Source organism: Triticum dicoccoides, chromosome 2A (genome assembly GCF_002162155.2).
Source record: "Triticum dicoccoides isolate Atlit2015 ecotype Zavitan chromosome 2A, WEW_v2.0, whole genome shotgun sequence".
Taxonomy (NCBI): Eukaryota; Viridiplantae; Streptophyta; class Magnoliopsida; order Poales; family Poaceae; genus Triticum; species Triticum dicoccoides.
Window position 1 is genome coordinate 594,111,757 of NC_041382.1, and position 21,167 is coordinate 594,132,923.

At 46.0% G+C, this 21,167-nt stretch overlaps 1 protein-coding gene across 1 annotated transcript; it reads left to right on the forward strand.

Moving 5' to 3' along the window:
- The first annotated feature begins 1,680 nt into the window (after positions 1 to 1,680).
- Positions 1,681 to 4,382, forward strand: LOC119359653. The gene is made up of 8 exons (XM_037625770.1): positions 1,681 to 1,785; positions 2,016 to 2,102; positions 2,217 to 2,280; positions 2,671 to 2,753; positions 3,375 to 3,546; positions 3,664 to 3,714; positions 4,010 to 4,119; positions 4,326 to 4,382. Exons 1-8 carry the CDS (start codon positions 1,681 to 1,683, stop codon positions 4,380 to 4,382), a joined length of 729 nt encoding a protein of 242 aa, XP_037481667.1.
- The last annotated feature ends 16,785 nt before the right edge of the window (positions 4,383 to 21,167 follow it).

Genomic DNA, 21,167 nt, shown 5'->3' on the forward strand with positions numbered 1-21,167 from the left:
ACCCTCACCGCCGACTTCCACGCTGCTATTTTCCTCCTCACTGCACACCGTCACATTTGCTCTTTTCCAGATACCTGACAAGTATGCACGATCACTTAAACTTCCACTCCTCAAGAGGCTTTCATTTGTGGAAGTTGATATATCAGATGTCTCACTGCAAAGCATAATCAGCCATTGTTGCCCTACCCTCAAGTGGCTCCTGCTTGTTTGCAATAACTTGGACCACTGCATCATAATAAACTCAGGCAAAGTTGAAGTCATCTGTATCCTTTGTGAGAATGGTGAACTCGTTGTTGAGGATGCGCCCTCACTTAAACGATTGATTCATGATGTTCAGAGCCGGCACTTGCAGATAACTGTCTTTCATGCACCTAAGCTTGAGTGTTTGGGTAATTTTTATGAAGGATTTCCTGAATCCAAGATTGTTTTTGGCTCTACAGTTATCGAGGTGCTCACCTTTTGCACTATAATATTTACTTGCATTCCTTGCAGTGCCGAAGTTTCATGTCACGCGACCTTTTATCCAGCTAATTTTATGATATGTGCTTGTCGCAGGCTTTGTTTGTAGTCAGCCTATCAATGGTGGTTCAATCTGTGAAGACCCTACTTATCCACATGTCATTAAATCTAAACAAGGTTGTTGCCTTGATGCAATGCTTTCCTAGCCTAGAGAACCTGTTTATCGAGGTAACGATTTCTAGACACATTGAAAGCACATACAACACAGCGTACTATATTCGAGGCCTCTATCCCCCTTTGTAGTCCTCGAGTATTCTCACTCTTTATGCATTTTCAGGGAGGAGTATGCCACGAGGAAGGTGTAACAAATAAGTGGCGCCACAAGCACCGGGTGTTTCTCAAACAGCATGACATTCGCCTGAAGACAGTAACGCTGGAAAAAATATGTACACTGCAACAAAAACATTGAATTTGCAAAGTTCTTTGTTCGGAACGCAAAGGAGTTAGAGACTATGAGGCTCAAGTTTCTCTCCCCCAGACAACATCACTGAAGGATTTTATGAACATCAAGACACTACTAGGGAAAATCTTATGCACAGAAGTTTATCAGTAGCGCGGTTTAAAAATGGGCGCTACTGCTAATTAGTAGTAGCGAGGGGTATAAAAACCGTGCTACTACTAAATTGATAGTAGTAGCGAGGGGTATAAACCCGCGCTGCTACTAAATGATCTCCAATGATGCCCCCGGAATAGGCCATAGTAGTAGCGTGGGTTTGCTGGGCCGCGCTAGTAATAGAAACATAGTCATAGCGCTGGTCACAAAAAGTGCTACAACTAACCCAGCCCACCCAGCCCAGCGAGACAACCAACCTAGCCTAGCGAACAACCACCATCGCTCTCTCATTTTCTCCTCTTCCTCCCGTGAACACTCTCCGCCGCCACCAACGTCGGGCGATTCCGACTACTTCCGGCGGCCGTCGCTGGAACTGCACACCCACGAGCTCTCACGACGGTTCTTCCTTCCCTCCGACCAGATCTGCTCCTCGTGGTGGCAAGCGCTCGCGCGCGACCCCTCCCCGCGGCTAGGGTTTCGGCTGCCTCCAACTCTGGTGCGGTGCGATCTCCTCTCCCCTCGATTCATGCCCTATCCTCTCCCCTTCTTTCTTCTCTCCTAACCCCCTCACCTATTTCTTCGGTTCGGTGCAGCAACCGCCCTCCTCCATGGACGAGGACGACCACCACAACATGCACGTGGTCGAGTTCACCGTCGCCTACTCCGGTGCGGTGCTGGACCAAGGACCTCCACCTCAACAGATCCTAGCTTGGGTAAGCACCCCCATCCCCATGGCCGTTTCACTTTCTTCCTCTGCCCCTCTTCTCTGTTCTTCCATGAATCCTCTGGTTTCAGTTAATTAGCAGCACAACCACAGCCACACAAAGGCGTAGGAGCGTTACTGCTTGTATAAAACTAAATCTCTGTAATGTTTTTTGTTATGTTACCATGGCTGCCAAAGAGTGTTTGTGTCTTCTGTTTCTCAATATGATATGCTCACAAGTTTGTTGATACGTGCAGATTGGTGGTCTTTGACTTTGCAACAGATGTTATTGTGCATATCAGTGAAGTCAGATTCTACTTGCACAAGGTCAGTGTGCTAGTATTTTCAGCAATTTTTGCTGAGGTCAACACTAAGCATTTATATTTGCTTCTACAAATAACGGCAAGGGTGGTGTAAGTAGATATGTGTTACATCCTGCAGCACGTAGTTCTTCAGACACAGAATGTTCAACTGTCGGGGTCTCTTTGTCATGCCATCAAGAGTAGTAACATCATCAACATTTATGCTTCACGTCTAATTGTTGTTGGGTTGTCTCTTTCCAATCTACTGGACCCTGTTTCACACCCAAAATATTTTCACTGCCAAGATGATTATCAACACCACCTTAAAATATTTGTGATGGCCTAATAGACTGCCTTCGGCAACCTAACCAAACAAATCGAAGAATCATCCATTACATTTATGTTACCATTCTTCAGACTAAAAAAACCTTATAGCAACCATATGCCGCTTTGGTGTTACCACCATCCAAATTTTGTTCTTCAGATATGCAAAATTATTCATTGTTCATCGGTTGCTTAGGGGAACATGGTTACCTTGGTGAGTCATCTCTAGTGAATTAGGTGTTGAAAATGTTTTCTTATGTATGTTTCAGTGGGAAGTCCGATCATTTGCTGCTCAAAATCCGACAAATCGGAGGAGGAATGCGTGAGAAGCAAGTCTATCATCAATGGCAAGGTTGGTCGTGTATTCCTATTCTTTGAGTTTTCTCCGTTTCAACCATACAATTCATCTAGCATACGGTATCGTCGTTGCAACCTTTCAATTTGGCAACTTGGAAGTAGTTTACAGTTACTATATTGTGAGTGTGTGACCTAAAAATAAGGTAGCAAATTACTATAGATACTACTTCAAAACCATGTACTCCTACTCACTATTTCTGTGTGTCATGTGTACTACCAACTTACTGATGTTTCTTTAATTCCCATAGTCTACAAAATTCATGCTTGCTACTGTATGTTTGTGCCCCTAGCTTGCATGCTAATGTTGTATGTGCATGGTGGTGGCCTCCTTCCTGTTGTTATTTGCTCCATATTGAGAATTGTTTTGTAAAAGATAATGAGATGGACGCAGTTAGGAGATGATGCTACCAAGTTCAAACTCTCTTGAATGGATAGATCATAGTGCAGTTAGGAGAAGTGATGTTATGAATATGTTGTATGGAAGTTTAGTGTGTATTAGAAAAAGTTCAGCATTAAATTATATAGCAAATTCACTACACGGGGATTTGGCAAGCAGTTTTGTAAAAAAGTTTATGGCGATTTTCTCCGACATGATTTTGTGTGTGTATTTTGGCAGCTCAACAAGATGAACCATACAGGCGAGGAAGCTCCCAGGCGCAACAACTCCTCCGTCCAAGTTGTGTGCTGGGCATCGTCCACCCTGTTGGCCACCAGGACGTATGAGGCGACGATTGGCAGTCTCGGTGGACCGGACGCCAACATGCCGATGAGGCTGAGAGACACAAACAGGTAGCACCTGGTGATCCTGAGAACAGAGTGCTTTAGAATTCCGCAAATACTTCATGTGTAGTACAATTCATATCTGCACACCTTGGTAATTTGAACAGGCTTATGCCTTGCCGTCGGAACAATGAATTCAAGGTTTTGCAGGATCCAACGTGTCGCTAAGGCTGGCTGTGAGTAGAGTGGCAACTCATAGAGGATACAAATCATATCTCTTGTACCATCTCATCGTTTCATGGAACAACTAGCTAGTGCTCTGTTTTCTTGGGCTAGATGCCTAGAACAATCCATGTAAATTTTAGTCTCTGTAGTTTCAACTCTGAATTGTATGCTAGTTTTTAATGATGTACTGTTACTCTGGCTGTCACTATTGATTCATGTGCATGTTCTAGAAAAAAATAAAATACCCTACTAGATTTGGATGTGGACGCTAACTAACAAGTTTTCACTTTCCCTACATGGGCGCAGGGTTGATTGATGCGGACTACCGCGACCCGGTGGGCAGTGTGCTCTTCAACGACTCGGAGGTGGACTTGGCTGTGAAGAACGGCGACCGTGTCGCACAGATGATCATCCAGGTAATCTTGACGCTGGAGGTCGCCGAGGAGGAGGACCTCGACGCCACAGTTCAGGGGGAGGTCCACCTGTGTCTAAACTCTGAGTCTTGGTAGATACATCTAGATAAGTGGTCTGTTTAGGTTGATGGAAAGCTAGGGAAAGTACCCACCTTTCAATGATAGTTGTGTGCGTATGATATGGGATGTCGTGATTTCTTCCTGTTCAGATGTTCACTATTGTATCCATGAATGCTTCAAGTGTTAAAGATGGTTCTGTGACCTGAGCTTATTTTTCATTGGACATGTCTCTGATGGAAGCAACTGCATCTAACTGTTATTTTCTAAAATTTGCAATTAGTTAGTAGTAGCCTGGGAAACAACAACTCGCTACTAGTATTTAGGATAGTAGTAGCGCGGGTGTGAAATAGCAGTAGCGTGGGTGGCACACGCTACTACTAACAAAGTTAGTAGTAGCGCGGGTTTAACCCATGCTACTACTACCTATTAGCTTTAGCGCGATACTAGTAGCGCGGGTACCCTTTCAGTGCACCCTTGAGCCATGCTAGTAGCCTTTTCCCTAGTAGTGAGAAGAGGTGCTTCACTGGGGCAATAAGGCTTCTAGACGTTCTCGTCTTATATTGTCAGGGTATTGTAGGCATATGAACTTGGATTTAAAAGTACACATCTGGACAAACCAGTGTCCAATCATGGATTTGCCGGATCCATTGACCTGTGGATGTTGGGAACGGTTATCCGGCTGTCAAAGATAGGTGTTGTTGCGTGCTTTCCAGTTTGGAGTTCGAGCTTGTACTTTATCCATTGTCTGTAAGGTTGTCAGGAACTTGTTTTTGTGATCTTCAGCCGTGAAGCAACTTGCAAGCTCAAAAAACTATCAAGTTTTCATGTTTTTGTGCACCGTCTGTATGTTTGGATTTCCTTTTGTGAATAGAGCGAGCGACTAAAATCATCTGGAATACGCAGTCACGTGTGATGTTATAGCCGTGCCTCTCCAATATAACTCGTTAGCTGAAGTATTTTACAGTACAGAGGCTGGCGTGCCTCTTGTACCTGTAAGACTGTGTGTCTGTTATCACTACACGACACTTCCTTTGTGCATGTCCGTGACTCTGTGGTGAACGTTTTGGGTGGAAACACGCTTCCCAATCTAGAACATAGTGTCTTGTAGAAACATGGCAGTGTTGTTTCTGCAAATCGAGACGTGCTTGTCGTGGAACCGCTGTGCTTGTGCTTTGCTTAAAAGCGTCACCATCCATCTTCTTCTACCCCGATCCAAGTATCTGGCCATTAGAGCAAGCGCGAGACGGTGAGAGATCGGCCATGGAGGCGATTCAGGCGACCACCGTATGTCTTATCGAGGTGGTCAGGGAGAGCAACCCGCAGCCCAACGCGTTGCAGCACCTCCAGGGGCTGCTGATGTCCGCCACGGTGCATTCCTTCTTCGACGCCAGCTTCGCTGCCTGGCTCAAGGTGCACTGGAAGACTTCATTCACAAGTTCAGCTTCGCCAACAGCAAGGTGAAGGACCTGACTGCTCGCCTCCATTCCATGCGTCGCCTCCGTAAAGGCCAAGCCTCCACCTCGGCTTCCGCGACCCGGCTCGCTGGCCTCCATGGGAACGATCTCATTCGCGCGCTGATGGCCCTGCAGCTCCCGGTCGGCACGCCGCCGGAGGAACACCTGGAGGTCGCTCTCGCCACGCAGCGCCTCATCATGCATGATGACATCGACAAGTTCAGCCAGATCTACGGATAGATTGTTTACGAGGATAGCTGCAGCGCCGTCCACGAGTCGAGCATGGTGGCCAACTTCGACCACAGGCAAACTTTGGCAAAGCTCGTTCAGGAGCACATCCACCTCACCGACGCCGCCCCCACTTCTCGTCCAACCTCTGGACCATCAAGGGCACAAGCCCAGGCGCCTTGATTAGGTCCTTGCCTTGGCTCTCCGTTCATTTGCTGCAAGCCACATCCCACATGCTTGGAGGCAAGTTCTATATATTTATGCTAGCTTCTACTACTTTTGAGTTTCCAGTGACCTAGTCGATCTATCATGATCAGGACTTCTATTTATTGTGTGTGCTCTACTATAAATTCGACTCTAATATTGTATGCCTATCGTTAATTTCCATTATTAATTAATACCATCAGTCGTTTAGTATTACCAACTTAGTTTATCTCTTGTAGTCCACTTTTTATGCATCTCTCTATATGCGTGCGCATGTATAACCTGTTTCATTTGTGGTGATGTTAATCTACATGCCTCCTCGTGCCTCTTGTACCTGTAAGACTGTGCATCTGTTATCATAGCACGACACTTCCTCTGTGTATGTCCATGACCCTGTGGTGAACGTTTGGGTGGAAACATGGTGCACAACCTAGAACATAGCGTCCTGTAGAATCACGACAGTGCTGTTTCTGCAAATTGAGACGTGCTTGTCGTGGAACCACTGTGCTTGTGCTTTGTTTAAAAGCGTGTCGTCGCTATCTTTTAAATACAAGGAAATATAGATAGCGACGAACGTCTACGCCTTTTATATCGAATAATATTCGTAACATCAAGAAAGAAGGATGGCGTAACTTAATCCGGAACCGTGTCCGTAGGGAGTTCACGTCCGTGCTTTTAAGTACAAGGAAATAATATTTTAAAAACAGCGCCCCTCGCATAGGCCATTCCGTGCCTCACAGAGAAAATGCATGTGGGTGGGTGTAAGATAAAGGTTCAAAAACAACGTCTCTCTAATCTGCTACTCATTGCCTCACAAAGTAAACAGCGAGTAACAATATCAGAATCCAGTTCTGTTCGGTTTGCGCAATAAACACATGAACGTGACTCTCTCTAATACTAAAGTATGCCTCGATGGGCTTCTCACCCATGCCTCTCCGTCTAAATGAGTCGACGGAATCATTCGGATAACAGACACAAGCGAACATGACTCTATATAATACCACATGATGCCTTTGCGTAAGACAAAGTTTCGGCTCTGTGGGCCAAACGCCCGTGCATCTCCGTCTGATAGAGTCACGGGCTAGCGTGAGTCTATGTAATAATACTACTGACCATGCCTTTGAGCGCTTCATGCCCGTGCCTGTGTCCAGCTTGAGCTTGTCATAACGTATGTGTCGTACTGAAGGTCGAGCTACACCTTCTCCTTCTCATCCATAGGATTGATGGAAGTCTAAAATAAAGCAACAACACCAAGCATCCAACAACAAGTCAAGACAGTTCCAAGTTGAAGGAAGTCTCAAATAACCGTTGGGGCAACAGCAAAACAAGCCCGAAACATAACAAGTTCATTTCACAGTGATACACGGCCTATTTACTGAACCTAGATATATATAGATAGATAGGTACGGTAATACACGACAAGTACTTGGAAACAAGAGCTAACATACCAAGTTCATTTCACATCAAAACATGGCCCAGCTAGTTCTAAATGACGTTGATGGTGATCATCATCCTCAAGTCACGGCGACGGGTGTTCGCAACAGTGAGTAGGATGCCCTGACCTACCTGAAGATTCTTGCCATGAAGGAACTTCTTCCACCCCACCCGGTTGAAGACAGTGCGACGGTCCGTGTCCACTGCATAGGCACAAGTGGTGATGGAGCCCGTTCTGGTAAGGCGTAGTCCAGCAGCCATGTCTTCTTCATGCGTCTCGATGCCACAACTAACAGATAACCTCTTAAGTAATTTCTGAAAACAGTTGGTATGATATATGAGCACGTCACGTGCAATTATCAGCAAATCATACACTTGAAGACACATATATCATTGGATTGAACACTGAGGATATATATCATCACATCACTACACTAGATGCTAATCATCAAATTACTATAGTAATTAAGCATATCATTAGTTTACTACGTAAACTAACCATATCATCGCATATTACTACACTACATAAGGATATATCACAGTACTGCAGCATGCATATCATATCAACTAGTAAACTTATTAAGCATGCATATCATGTAATTACCACAGTAAGTAACATACCATGAGATGCTGTTTAACATTCGTCCTTGTGAGGCGTGTCACAAATGGCATCCCGACGTAGTCTTCACATAGCGGAAGCATGTCCCAGAGGTTGCACGTTTCATCCCCGCTCAGCCTCAGTCTTTGGGCATAGAGTGCTTCATCAAGTGGGTTCTCATCATCATCTGAATCCTCACCACCGCCCTCCTCATGAACTTCATCCTCACTATCGGAAATCAAATTCAGATAGATAACAAAAATCCTGGGCCTTTCTGCTCTGAAGGAGAAGCTGATCAATTCACCCCCACTAAGACGCAAGCGGGCGATGAAACGACCCCATTCATCTCCTCCAATCTGGGTTATCGTTCGCCCCTTATCGACCTGCATAGTGTACGGCCCCCAAGAGCGTCGAAGGTCACGGTGTCTCCGATGAGCTCATTGAATGCCAATCTCACATTGCATGGAATGATCTGTGCAAGATAAAAACAAATAACAAACACAATGCATTAGTGGAAATAGCAATAAAAAATAAATTAATAAATTGTCGGAAGGTTCATATAAATTGTTACCACTGCAAAAATAAAAGTAGGATGGAAGTAGATGCCGAACAGCGTGGCAGTACAAAGGCTGGTCCGGCACCGTGACTTGCACTGTTGACATGGTGCTTCCTCCATTCTACAAAGAACATATTGAACTCTAAGTTGAATTGTACGCTACCATAGTACAATACACGGTGCTTCCTCTCTTTTCCCTTGTACAACTCAGATCCTACACTACGACATCCATCAATCTAACAAAGAACCATCATATCTATCAACAAATCATCTACCGCATGTATAAAATAAAAATTTTGGATTAGATCCGCGCCCGGAGGGAGACGCATGCGGTTTGGGAAGGGAAGAAGATTCGTGAGGGGGATGAGGGGAGATCTCACCTACTTGCCGGAGTTGGCGGCGGCCGCACAGATCAGGCAGCGAAGAGATGCGTCGTCGGGAGCTGGCGGCGGCCGCGCTTGTCGAGAAGGGGATGAAGAAGTTGAAAATGATGTGGAGTACTAGGTGCACTTAGCCAAATGTGGTATATGTGGTGGCGCGTTTGTGTGGATGAAGAGGGGACCCCATGTGTCGGTACCCATAGAAAAAATTGGCATTTCCAACTGCCTCACGGGGATTCGAACCAATTCGGCTGATGCAGTGTGTTCGGCCGAACCAATTTGCCTTTCCTTAAGACATTTATCCAGACACAGACACACGAAAAAAGCATGCACCGAGGCTGTGCTCCATGTGTGGCATAAGTGGTCCTGGGAAGCTGCAACTAGGACCAATGTTGATATATGTTGTTATTAGCTAAGGTACCAACACTATTTATTGAGGAGATGCCTGTCGGACGACTGGGTTTACTGAGCAACGACATGTGGCGTTCACAGCCGAATCTGAGGACACGCCCGTCGAACCGTTGGGTTTTCCCAATAAAGGCATGAATGTCATGCAATGAAAACAATTCTAACAAGGACAGTTGCCTGAATCTATTAGGTTTCCGTAAAAAATGCACAAACGTGACCCCGAGTAAGAACAAACTATGCCTCCGAGGGCTTGATGTCCATGCCTCTCCTTTTGACCGAGCCCACCGACTCACTCGGAATACAATCATAAAACCCTTGTGCATGACTCTATATAATAGCACGCCATGCCTTTGAGGGCTGTATGCCTGTGCTTGTGACCCTTGACACTAAAACACAGACAGCCACGAATGTCGACGCCTTTATCAAGAAAGAAGTGTGACACAATATAGTACGGAACGGTGTCTGTATGGACTGCACGTCCGTGCTCTTAAATACAAGGAAATAAGCTTTTAAAAACAACATTTCTCTTATAGGCCAATCCGTGCCTCGCAGAGTAAACGTCCGTGGCTGTGCGTAAGACAAAGGTTCATCTCCGTGGGCTAAACGCACATGCATCTTCGTCTGATAGAGTCGCAAGCTAGCGTGACTCTATGTAATACCACCGACCATGCCTTTGAGCGCTTCATGCCCGTGCTTGTGACCCGAAACACTGAATCAAGGATGAGGCGGCTGCTGCGGGTTTCCGCTATAAACGCATGAACGTGATCCCATGTAAAGCATAACCATGCCTGTCTCGGCTTCATGGAGGTGCCTGTGCTCGTGGACAGTTCAATGAATTCATTTGGAACACGTAGACAAACTAACGTGATTCTACACAATGGCAAGCCGTGACTTTCTGGAACTCACGACCGTGCGAGCAATATACCAGACCAACGTCTCTCAAATAAGCCATTCTGTGCCTCACAGAGTAAACAGTGGGTGTTCTCATCTGAACCAATTCCACTGGGTCTCCGCAATTAAAGAACGAGCGTGGCTGTGCGTAAGACAAAGCTTTGCCTTTGGGGGCTTAACGACCGTGCTTCTTCATCTGATCGAGTGGAAGGAATCATTCGGAACACAAAGACAAGCGAGCATGACTCTGTATAATACAATACCATGCCTTTGAGGACTGTACGCCCGTGCCTGTGAACCTTAACACTGTGACACATACAACGACAAACCTCCACACTTCTATGGAATAATATACGTAACATCAAGAAAAAAGCGTGACCGAACTCAGTACGCAATTGTGTCCTTAGAGAGTTCATATCTTGTGAACTTTTATCAACAAGAGTTCGTGTCTGTAATACCACCAACCATGCCTTTGAGCGTTTTATGCTCGTGCCTATGCCCCTTAACACTAAACGCCCATGTGTCTCTGTCTGATAGAGTCACAGGCTAGCATGACTCTATGTAATACCACCGACTATGCCTTCCTGTAACCCGAAACACTGAAACAAAGAAAGGCAGGAATGTCCGCGCCTTCATGTGTGCACAAGACATGACTTTAGTTGGTTCAAAAACTTTGGCTGTAGAGACTTCACGTCCGTGCTTTTAAAAACAACGTCTCTTGAACTGGCCATTACATTAATGTTCATCTGTACCCATAAACATGGAATGAACGTGACCCAGGAAAGTAAAACACATTTGTTATCAAAGTTACTAACGGCACGAGGTAACGGAAGACAAAATAAGAAACTTTTAGTGCACTACTTAACAGCTCCAGATACAAGGATCAGGGTCGCTGCTGTCTACTTAGTCCGGCGAGACTTTTTTTTGGTTGCTCGGCGCGAAGTTCCTCGATCTGTTTCTTCATAACGCATGATTCCAGCTTCAGCTTATCGCGCTGATGTTCGAGCTACACCTTCTCATGCATCAGAAGTGCAATGACGGCTTTGTTCTCTTCGTCCAACTTCGTGGATATCTTCAGGAAGTCTTCCACAGTATTGAACAGGTTCTTCAGCTGGTCAAAGGAGAAGATGTCAGATTGATGGCAGGACGCACCCTCATCAACATTTGGATGATGCTCACCACAATGATCCATGTTTCACAACTAAATCAAGTAGCCGAAAGAAAGAAAAAACGAATGAAGCCGAAGCAGAGCGATCTCACAGATGAGGAACCCCAGCCGAGATCTTCTCCTGCGACTGGACATGGCGCTCTGGAGGAGTCTCCTTCTGCACAGCCGTGGATGAGAGTGTCAGGATAGAGAACAGCAAGAGGAGTGGATGGCCTCGAGGTAGACAAAAGGACGAAGGGGATGTGGCTAGGGTTTCGAGACTCCGTCTGGCTTATTCACGTTTCACAACTAAACCAAGTAGTCGAAGGAAAGAAAAAACGAATGAAGCGGAAGCAGAGTGAACTTACAGATGAGGAGCCCTCATTAGCCTGGATCTCCTGCAGTGTCTGGACACTGGGTTCCGCAGTATTCTCCTCCTGACCAGGCATGGGGGAGAGGGTTAGGATAGAGAGCACCAAGAGGAATGAATGGCCTGGCGGTGGGCAGAGGATGGAAGAGTGTGTGGCTAGGGTTTTGAAACTCCGTCCGTCCACCATAAATAGCCGGAGCCTGGCCTCGGGCGACAAGCCAGAGCGGCGTCACCGGAGGGGACATCCGTCGGACCCTTGGGTTTTCGTGGCGGTGCCACGTGGAGTTCACACCCGAGTAGGTGGATACGCCCGTCGAAACGTTGTGTTTCCGCAATCAACGCATGAACGTGGCTCCGCGTAAAACACAAGCATGCCTCCCTCGACATCCCGACCATGCCTGTCCTGGTAATATAGTCAACGGATGCATTTGGAACACAAAGAGACACGAAGGTGACTCTGGATAATGACATGACATGCATTTGTGGCTTGACAACCGTGCTTGTGACCTGAAACACTAACACGCGTAAAGGACAGTGACGCTACTAAACATATAAAGTCACCTTCATGCATTTGTGGGCATGACAGTCGTGCCTTTGACCTGAAACACTGACACACAGAAAGTGTTCTTCATGCGTAAAGGACTGTGACGCTACTAAACATATCAAGTCGCCTTTGTGCATTTGAGTTAAAATCATGCAACGAAAACAATTCTAACAAGGACAGTCGCCCGAACCTATTAGATTTCTGTAATAAACGCACAAACGTGACTCCGAGTAAGAACAAACTATGCCTCCGAGGGCTTGATGTCCATGCCTCTCCTTTTGACCGAGCCCACCGACTCATTCGGAATGCCGTCAGAAAACCCTTGTGCGTGACTCTTGACACTGAAACACAGACAGCCACGAACGTCGACGCCTTTATCAAGAAAGAAGCGTGACACAATTCAGTACGGAACGGTGTCTGTATGGACTGCATGTCTGTGCTCTTAAATACAAGGAAATAAGCTTTTCAAAACAACGTCTCTCTTATAGGCCAATCTGTGCCTCGCATAGTAAATGTTCATGGCTGTGCGTCAAAGATTCATCTCCGTGGGCTAAACGCACGTGCATCTTCGTCTGATAGAGTCACAGGCTAGCATGACTCTATGTAATACCACCGACCATGCCTTTGAGCGCTTCATGCCCGTGCCTGTGACCCAGAACACTAAATCAAGGATGAGGTGGCTGCTGCGGGTTTCCGCTATAAACGCACGAACATGATCCCATGTAAAGCATAACCATGCTTGTCTGGGCTTCATGGCGGTGCCTGTGCACGCGGGCAGTTCAACGGATTCATTTGGAACACGTAGACAAACTAACGTGATTCTACACAATGGCACGCCGTGACTTTCTAGGACTCACGACTGTGCGAGCAATATACCAGACCAGCGTCTCTCCAATAAGCCATTCCGTGCCTCACAGAGTAAACAGTGGGTGTTCTCATCTGAACCAATTCCGCTGGGTCTCCGCAATTAAAGAACGAACATGGTTGTGCGTAAGACAAAGCTTTGCCTTTGTGGGCTTAATGACCGTGTTTCTTCATCTGATCGAGTGGACGGAATCATTCGGAACACAAAGACAGGTGAGCGTGACTCTATATAATACAATACCATGCCTTTGAGGACTGTACGCTCGTGCCTGCGAACCTTAACATTGTGACACATACAACGACAAACCTCTGCGCTTCTATCGAATAATATAAGTAACATCAAGAAAAAAGCGTGACCCAACTCAGTACGCAATTGTGTTCGTAGAGACTTCTTAACAAGAGTTCGTGTCCATAATACCACTGACCATGCCTTTGAGCATTTTATGCTCGTGCCTGTGACCCTTAACACTAAATGCCCGTGTGTCTCCGTCTGATAGAGTCACAGGCTAGCGTGACTCTATGTAATACCACCGACTATGCCTTCCTGTGACCCGAAACACTGAAAGAAAGAAAGGCAGGAATGTCCATGCCTTCATTTGTGCACAAGACATGACTCTAGTTGGTTCAAAAACTTTGGCTGCAGAGACTTCATGTCCGTGCTTTTAAAAACAACGTCTCTAGAACTAGCCATTACATTAATGTTCATCTGTACCCATAAACTTGGAATGAACGTGACCCAGGAAAGTAAAACACATTTGTTATCAAAGTTACTAACGGCACGAGGTAACGGAAGACAAAATAAGAAACTTTTAGTGCACTACTTAACAGCTTCAGATACAACGATCAGGGTCGCTGCTGTCTACTTAGTCCGCGAGACTTTCTTTTGGTTGCTCGGCGCGAAGTTCCTCGATCTGTTTCTTCATAACGTATGATTCTAGCTTCAGCTCATTGCGCTGAAGTTCGAGCTACACCTTCTCATGCATTAGAAGTGCAATGACGGCTTTGTTCTCTTCGTCCAACTTCATGGATATCTTCAGGAAGTTTTCCACAGCATTGAACAGGTTCTTCAGCTGGTCAAAGGAGAAGATGTCAGATTGATGGCAGGACGCACCCTCATCAACATTAGGATGAAGCTCACCACAATGATCCATGTTTCACAACTAAATCAAGTTGCCGAAAGAAAGAAAAAATGAATGAAACCGAAGCAGAGCGAACTCACAGATGAGGAACCCTCGCCAGCCGAGATCTTCTCCTACGACTAGACATGGCGCTCTGGAGGAGTCTCCTTCTGCACATCCGTGGCTGAGAGTGTCAGGATAGAGAACATCAAGAGGAGTGGATGGCCTGGAGGCGGACAAAAGGACGAAGGGGATGTGGCTAGGGTTTCGAGACTCCATCTGGCTTATTCACGTTTCACAACGAAACCAAGTAGCCGAAGGAAAGAAAAAACGAATGAAGCAGAAGCAGAGTGAACTTATAGATGAGGAGGCCTCGTCAGCCTGGATCTCCTGCAGTGTCTGGACACTCGGTTCCGCAGTATTCTCCTCCTGACCAGGCATGGGGGAGAGGGTCAGGATAGAGAGCACCAAGAGGAATGAATGGCCTGGCGGCGGGCAGATGATGGGAGATTGTGTGGCTAGGGTTTTGAAACTCTGTCCATCCGCCATAAATAGCCGGAGCCTGGCCTCGGGCAACGAGCCAGAGCGGCGTCACCGGAGGAGATGTCCGTCGGACCCTTGGGTTTCTGTGGCGGCGCCACGTGGAGTTCACACCCGAGTAGGTGGAGACGCCCGTCAAAACGTTGTGTTTCCGCAATCAACGCACGAACGTGGCTCCGCGTAAAACACAAGCATGCCTCCCTCGACATCCCGACCGTGCCTGTCCTGGTAATATAGTCAACGGATGCATTTGGAAGACAAAGAGACACGAAGGTGACTCCGGATAATGACATGACATGCGTTTGTGGGCTTGACAACCATGCCTGTGACCTGAAACACTGACACGCGTAAAGGACAGTGATGCTACTAAACATATAAAGTCGCCTTCGTGCATTTGTGGGCTTGACAACCGTGCCTCTGACCTGAAACACTAACACACAGAAAGTCGTCTTCATGCATTTGAGTTAAAATAATACAACGAAAACAATTCTAACAAGGACAGTCGCCCGAATCTATTAGGTTTCTGTAATAAACCCACAAACATGACTCCGAGTAAGAACAAACTATGCCTCCGAGGGCTTGACGTGCATGCCTCTCCTTTTGACCGAGCCCACCGACTCATTCGGAATACAATCAGAAAACCTTTGTGCGTGACTTTATATAATAGCACGCCATGCCTTTGAGGGCTGTACGCACATGCATCTTCGTCTGATAGAGTCACAGGCTAGCGTGACTCTATGTAATACCACCGACCATGCCTTTGAACGCTTCATGCCCGTGCCTATGACCGGAAACACTCAATCAAGGATGAGGCAGCTGCCGCGGGTTTCCGCTATAAACGCACGAACGTGACCCCATGTAAAACGCAAGCATGCCTGTCTAGGCCGCCATACCGTGCATCTCCTAGTGATAGAGTCAACGGAATCATTTTGAATGGATCCTCACACTCTTCTCCCCTTCCCTCCCGTCCCTAGTTATGTTTCAACGGGTGTCTCCTCGTACCTCGGATGTGAACGCCAAGTGGCGCCGCTCCGGAAACCCAAGGGTCCGACGGGCGTCCCCTCCAGCGACGCCGCTCTGGCTCGTCGCCCGAGGCCAGGCTCCGGCTATTTAAGGCGAACAGATGGCATCTCGAAACCCCAACCACACCATTTTCCTCGGGCTTTTCAGATCCACCCCACATATAGCGGCGCTCGCAGGCAGCGCAATCACAGCAACGGAGACGGAGATGGAGATCCACTCTGGTGCGCCATGCACCAAGAGGGCGAAGCTCGCGCCACTGGCAACGCCGTCCTCTGGTGGTTTGGTGGTAGCCGCTGGAAGCGATGAGGGTGCGCCTACCGGATCCGAGGATCAGAAAGAGCAGTCCGGTTCGGACTGCATCAGCGACCTCCCGGACGCCATCCTCGGTGAGGTCATCTCCCGTCTCTCCACTAGGTAGGGCATCCTCACTCGGATGCTCGCACATTGTTGGCGTCCTGTTTGGCCGACCGCTCCTCTGAATCTTGACTGTCGTGAGATCCCTGTCGCTCGTCTTTTTAACTCCCTAGAAACAGTTCATGTCGAGATCATCAGTAGGGTCTCTGCCTATAGTGAGGAGCTTGCTCGTATACGATACATCAAAACTTGGCATCAGGGAAAAACAGTTCCTGGTGATGGTTCTTGCCTTCCAGAGTCCATCCTCTCCAGCCATGTGGGCGCAGTTCTCCGCCTTTGTATACCAGCATGCTACCTCCAATGCAGACCCTCTACTATCCACACCTGGCTTGAGTCCCCCAGATTGAACAATCTCCAGGTGCTTGAGTTTTACTACCTATTTCCACGATTTGTGAAAGAAACTGTCAAACTATCGCACACATGCTCTTCATCTACGCCCTCACTACCGAAGTCCGTCTTTCGGTTTTCCTGTTCTCTGTGCACTGTGAGCTTCGCGTGTTGCCAGATACCAGACCATTATGTAGAGGTACTTGAACTGCCACTGGTCAAGAGACTTTCGCTTGTTGAGGTTGATATATCAGACTTCTCGTTGCAAAGCATGATCAACTCTAGTTGCCCTGCACTCGAGTGCCTGCTACTTGTTTGCAACAAAGAAAGGCATCGGATCACAATAAATTCCCCTAACCTTGTAAGCATCAGCATCCGTGGTGAGATAGGAAAATTCATCATCGAGGATGCCCCCTCACTTCAAAGGTTGGTCCACGTTGTCCAGAGCAATAACATGGAGGTATTCATCGTCTCTGCATCCAAACTGGAGACATTGGGAAAATTCAGGATCTCGCTTGACTCCACAGGTCTTATGGTACTAACATTTCACAATAATTCCAGCTGCATTTCCTTGAGAAACTAGTTTCATGTCATCCAACCTTTTGTTCTAATAATTTTATGATTTATTTTCCATGTTATGTGAAGGATTTGGCGACGGCCAGCCTATCTACAATGCGGCAATCTGTCAAAACCCTGTTTTTGGACATGATTTATCAAGTGGACCTGCTCATTCACTTGCTTAAGTGCCTTCCAAATCTGGAGAACTTGTTTGTTCAGGTGATGATTCTCATGCCCAATGAAAAGGTCATACCGTGCATAGTGCAGCACTCCTTGCATCTCAAAAAGCTTATCTTACATTTTGTTTGCAATGGACACATCCTATGTTTAGGCATGTTTTTTTATTACTATACAAACATCCATATCTAGGGAAATGTTCAACGAACTGGTTGGGACGGGGGTCATGCAATTTATCATTCATTTTGTCCTTCCATAGATCTTGAGTATCTTTCAACCTTTATGTGTTTTCAGGGAGGAAACGTTCCTGACGGTGCAAGAAATTTTTGGCGTCGCAAGCACCATGCGTTTCTCAAAGAACACATCATTCATTTAAAGACAGTAACACTGGAAGATTATGAAAAAAGCAGGAAGAATATTGAGTTTGTGAGGTTCTTTATTCTGAATGCAATGGAGCTAGAGACCATGAGGATTAAGTTTCGCTTTCCCTCAGACTTCACGCAAGAATTTTACGAACAACAACAGAAGTTGTTCCTATGGGAGAATAAAGTTTCCAAACGCGCCCATCTCAAGTTATCAGCATGCTGCAATCACCTGTGCTTGGATTTGAAACACAGGCGTGTTGAATGCCTGGATTTGTCAGATCCGTTCACTTGTGCCTGCTGGACACAGGGATGTAGTTAGTTCCTCAAGCTAGTACAGTTAGATGTTACTACGCCAATTTGATTCGGTGTTATGTCTAAACATGGCTGAAGCCTTTTGCACCATTTTGTAAGCTTGTTATAACAATGCTTTTGTGCTATGCACCCGCTGTTCTGAAAATTTGATAGTTTTATGTCACTATCGTGATGCTACAAAAACATTCGTGTGCGGTCGTCGACCATGAAACAAAAACATTTTGAAGAGAAGAGGCACTGCCTTGCCTGTTCTGCAAGGAACGTGCATCTAGTGCATGTAAACCAGTGCGTCTGTAGTGACCAGATGGTGTTGCCTCCTTTCATGGCAGAATGTACGTGCACATGGCCGTGGCTCTGTTTAATGTCAAACCGTGCTCCCAGCGACCTCAGACTGTACGTGCCTTTTGTGTAAATGCATGTCTGTGAACGAGTTTATGTCTGAGTACAACCAATCGAGCCGGCACTAGCATGCATCGGCTTCAGGAGTAAGCGCGACTCTGTAGATTGTAGATTTTATGTGTGTCAGTGCTAGTGCAACGCTCCTGTCTGACATAGGACCGTGCCTTTAACAAGTCAGTGCTACGTCACCAGAGGCATGGTTCCCCATGCCTGCAAAAGCGACATATGTGCCTTGCTAGATTACAGTAACCCATGTCTCGTGGAACGATCCAAGACGAAAGATTGCCGGATGCTCCCTCTTTGAAATATAAAAATATTCAGGAGATCAATATTTGACGTGTGTAGACCATCACACACCCTATGAAAGATTGCAAAAAATGAGATACATGCCTTTAGTCAAGTAACCATGTCCAACCATAAACTTATACTAGACGAGTATCCCTTGCAACGTTTCAAAAGAAGGCAACTATTAATAATCATTCTTCGAGGATAGCCTTGATCATCAGGAGGTCATCAGCGTTCGCAAACCCTTGCCCCAAAAGATCACAGATGACGCTTTGTATCTTCTTTCTATTCTCCTTCAGCTTATGCACCTCCTCCTTCAGAAAATCCCTGTCTAGCTTAATCTCACCCTTGTCGTCCTTAAGATTGTGAATGACACTTGTGAGAGACCTCTGAATGAGCTTGACGTCTTTATCAATGATACCCATCCGCTTCTTCTGCCTGTCAATCTTCATGGTAGTTACATTAGTTCTTTCCACAGCTGCAACAAGATTCTCGAGCTTAAGGTTCACTTGTTCATTATCCATTTTAAGCCTGCTTATCTCTTCATCCTTTGCTTGCCTATCATCATTGCTCTCATCTAACATCCCCCAGAGCTTGAGTAGGCACCTCTGCATAATGATAGGCCATGGGCGGTCAACCCATTCGACGACTCCACAGTTCACGCCTCTCTGCGAACAAAAAAGGAACAAAACAAACAGAGACTATTAATACACTGCTGCAGAAGCTCTAGAAAATAATAAAGTTCACATATACTTGGTTTATAACCTCATTCAACTAACTATGGACCGTGTTGTGCAATGTGGCACTTCAATGGTTAGGTACCCACAATACTAATTATGGTGCTTCGCTCACCCTGTATGCGGAGTTATTTCATAATTGTACTTAGTTTCTTTTAAGCCAGCTTGAATTAATCTGGAGCTACCTCTGCAGACAACTTATTTAGAGAGTTTTTTTTGAATAATATACTGACTATTAAATAGAAGTCCCATTTGTAAACAAACATGAGAGTGTCTAGATCACTTCTTTTGTGTTCAATTATGTAAAATAAGTAGCGACCTTTACCCTTTTTTGTAAAGTAAAAGGACTACACAAGTTTCCTACAATCAACCGGAAAACACAAGAAGAAATCAGTCTTCTTTGGTAGACTACAAGTCCTATATCCAAACAGTTTGATTCAACAAGAAAGTAACTCGGATTTTCGAAAGTGACTAACTTTCACAGCACAGCCGAAGAACCTCCTCCCCGTGTCACTTCCTTCAAAAGCCACACACCTGAGAGGCTTGGTATCGTGAAGAACACAGTAGAGAGGACGGTCGAGCTCTTTGCCACAGAAATCATGGTCTTTGATGGTGTCAGGGTTCTCCTACAAGGACACATGAATGTTCAGAGCTTAGATCTTTTGTTTGGAAAACAAACCCTAGTTCAATGCTCCTCATGTAGCAGGAAATCACCTACATAGAAATCAAAATCCAGTTCAAGGAAGTTCAAGCCTTCTTTCCTCCCCTCTTGTCCGAAGTTTTGTGTCGACATGGCCCAAAGGGTGTGAGCAGTTCTGATGCCGTAGGCGGCGTCGAATTTAAGAGGAGAGAAGGAGAGAGAGAGAGAGAGAGAGAGAGAGAGAGAGAGAGAGAGAGGAAGAGAGGAAGAGATATAGTGAGAGAGCGCGAGGGGAAATGAAGGCGAGGGACTTCGACATGGTCCGGCTCGACCAAATAGTCCACCTACTCGCCAGACCCACCAACCCCCACCCCCTCCCATGCCCCTTTTTTGCGTTGGGATGGCAAGGAGCCATTTACTGTTGTCAGTAGTTTCAACTTTGGCGAGAGAGTACACAAAATTTCTTCCCTCTCCATAATTACTCCATAAATACATCGTTATGTGCGTCTTCCCTTCTGAGTCACTTGCTCTTCTGCTCCCCTTCTCTAGTTCCTTCTATCTTTCTTGCTTCGTCTTCTTCACTCTACAGTCCACATAGATGGATCTACGATTTGCCCACTTGCTCTAAAATACAGTAAAAATTTTCCCCTCTGCTTAATACTTACGCGTTGCGCACTGTCTTTTTTAGATGGATTCTTGTTGTCTGTTACCCTCTTAATTTTAGTTTTTGTGTTAATATCCTACCCCTTTGAAGAGGTTCTATAGGGGAATAATCTTGGAGGACAACAGTTGATTTTTTTCTAGCTAGTCCGCTGCAAGAGCTTGTAGATATGAAGAGGTCTGTGCGTGCTCTTTAATTTTTTACGAAGACACTAACATCAATGGATATCACCATATCAGCATTTGCTCCGCTCTATCTTACTCGTTGAAACAAGCGTGTATCAGTGATATACAGTCCTTTAATTCTTTGTACCATTAGCAGAGTGTTGAAATAAATTTTTCTTTAGTAATTAATGAA

Excerpts from the sequence above, each read along its gene's own strand:
- LOC119359653 (XM_037625770.1), top strand. The coding sequence starts at position 1,681 with ATGGACGAGGACGACCACCACAACATGCACGTGGTCGAGTTCACCGTC. Across the intron at positions 2,103-2,216 it reads TCAGATTCTACTTGCACAAG|CACGTAGTTCTTCAGACACA; the intron begins GTCAGTGTGCTA and ends TACATCCTGCAG. Across the intron at positions 2,754-3,374 it reads AGTCTATCATCAATGGCAAG|CTCAACAAGATGAACCATAC; the intron begins GTTGGTCGTGTA and ends GTATTTTGGCAG.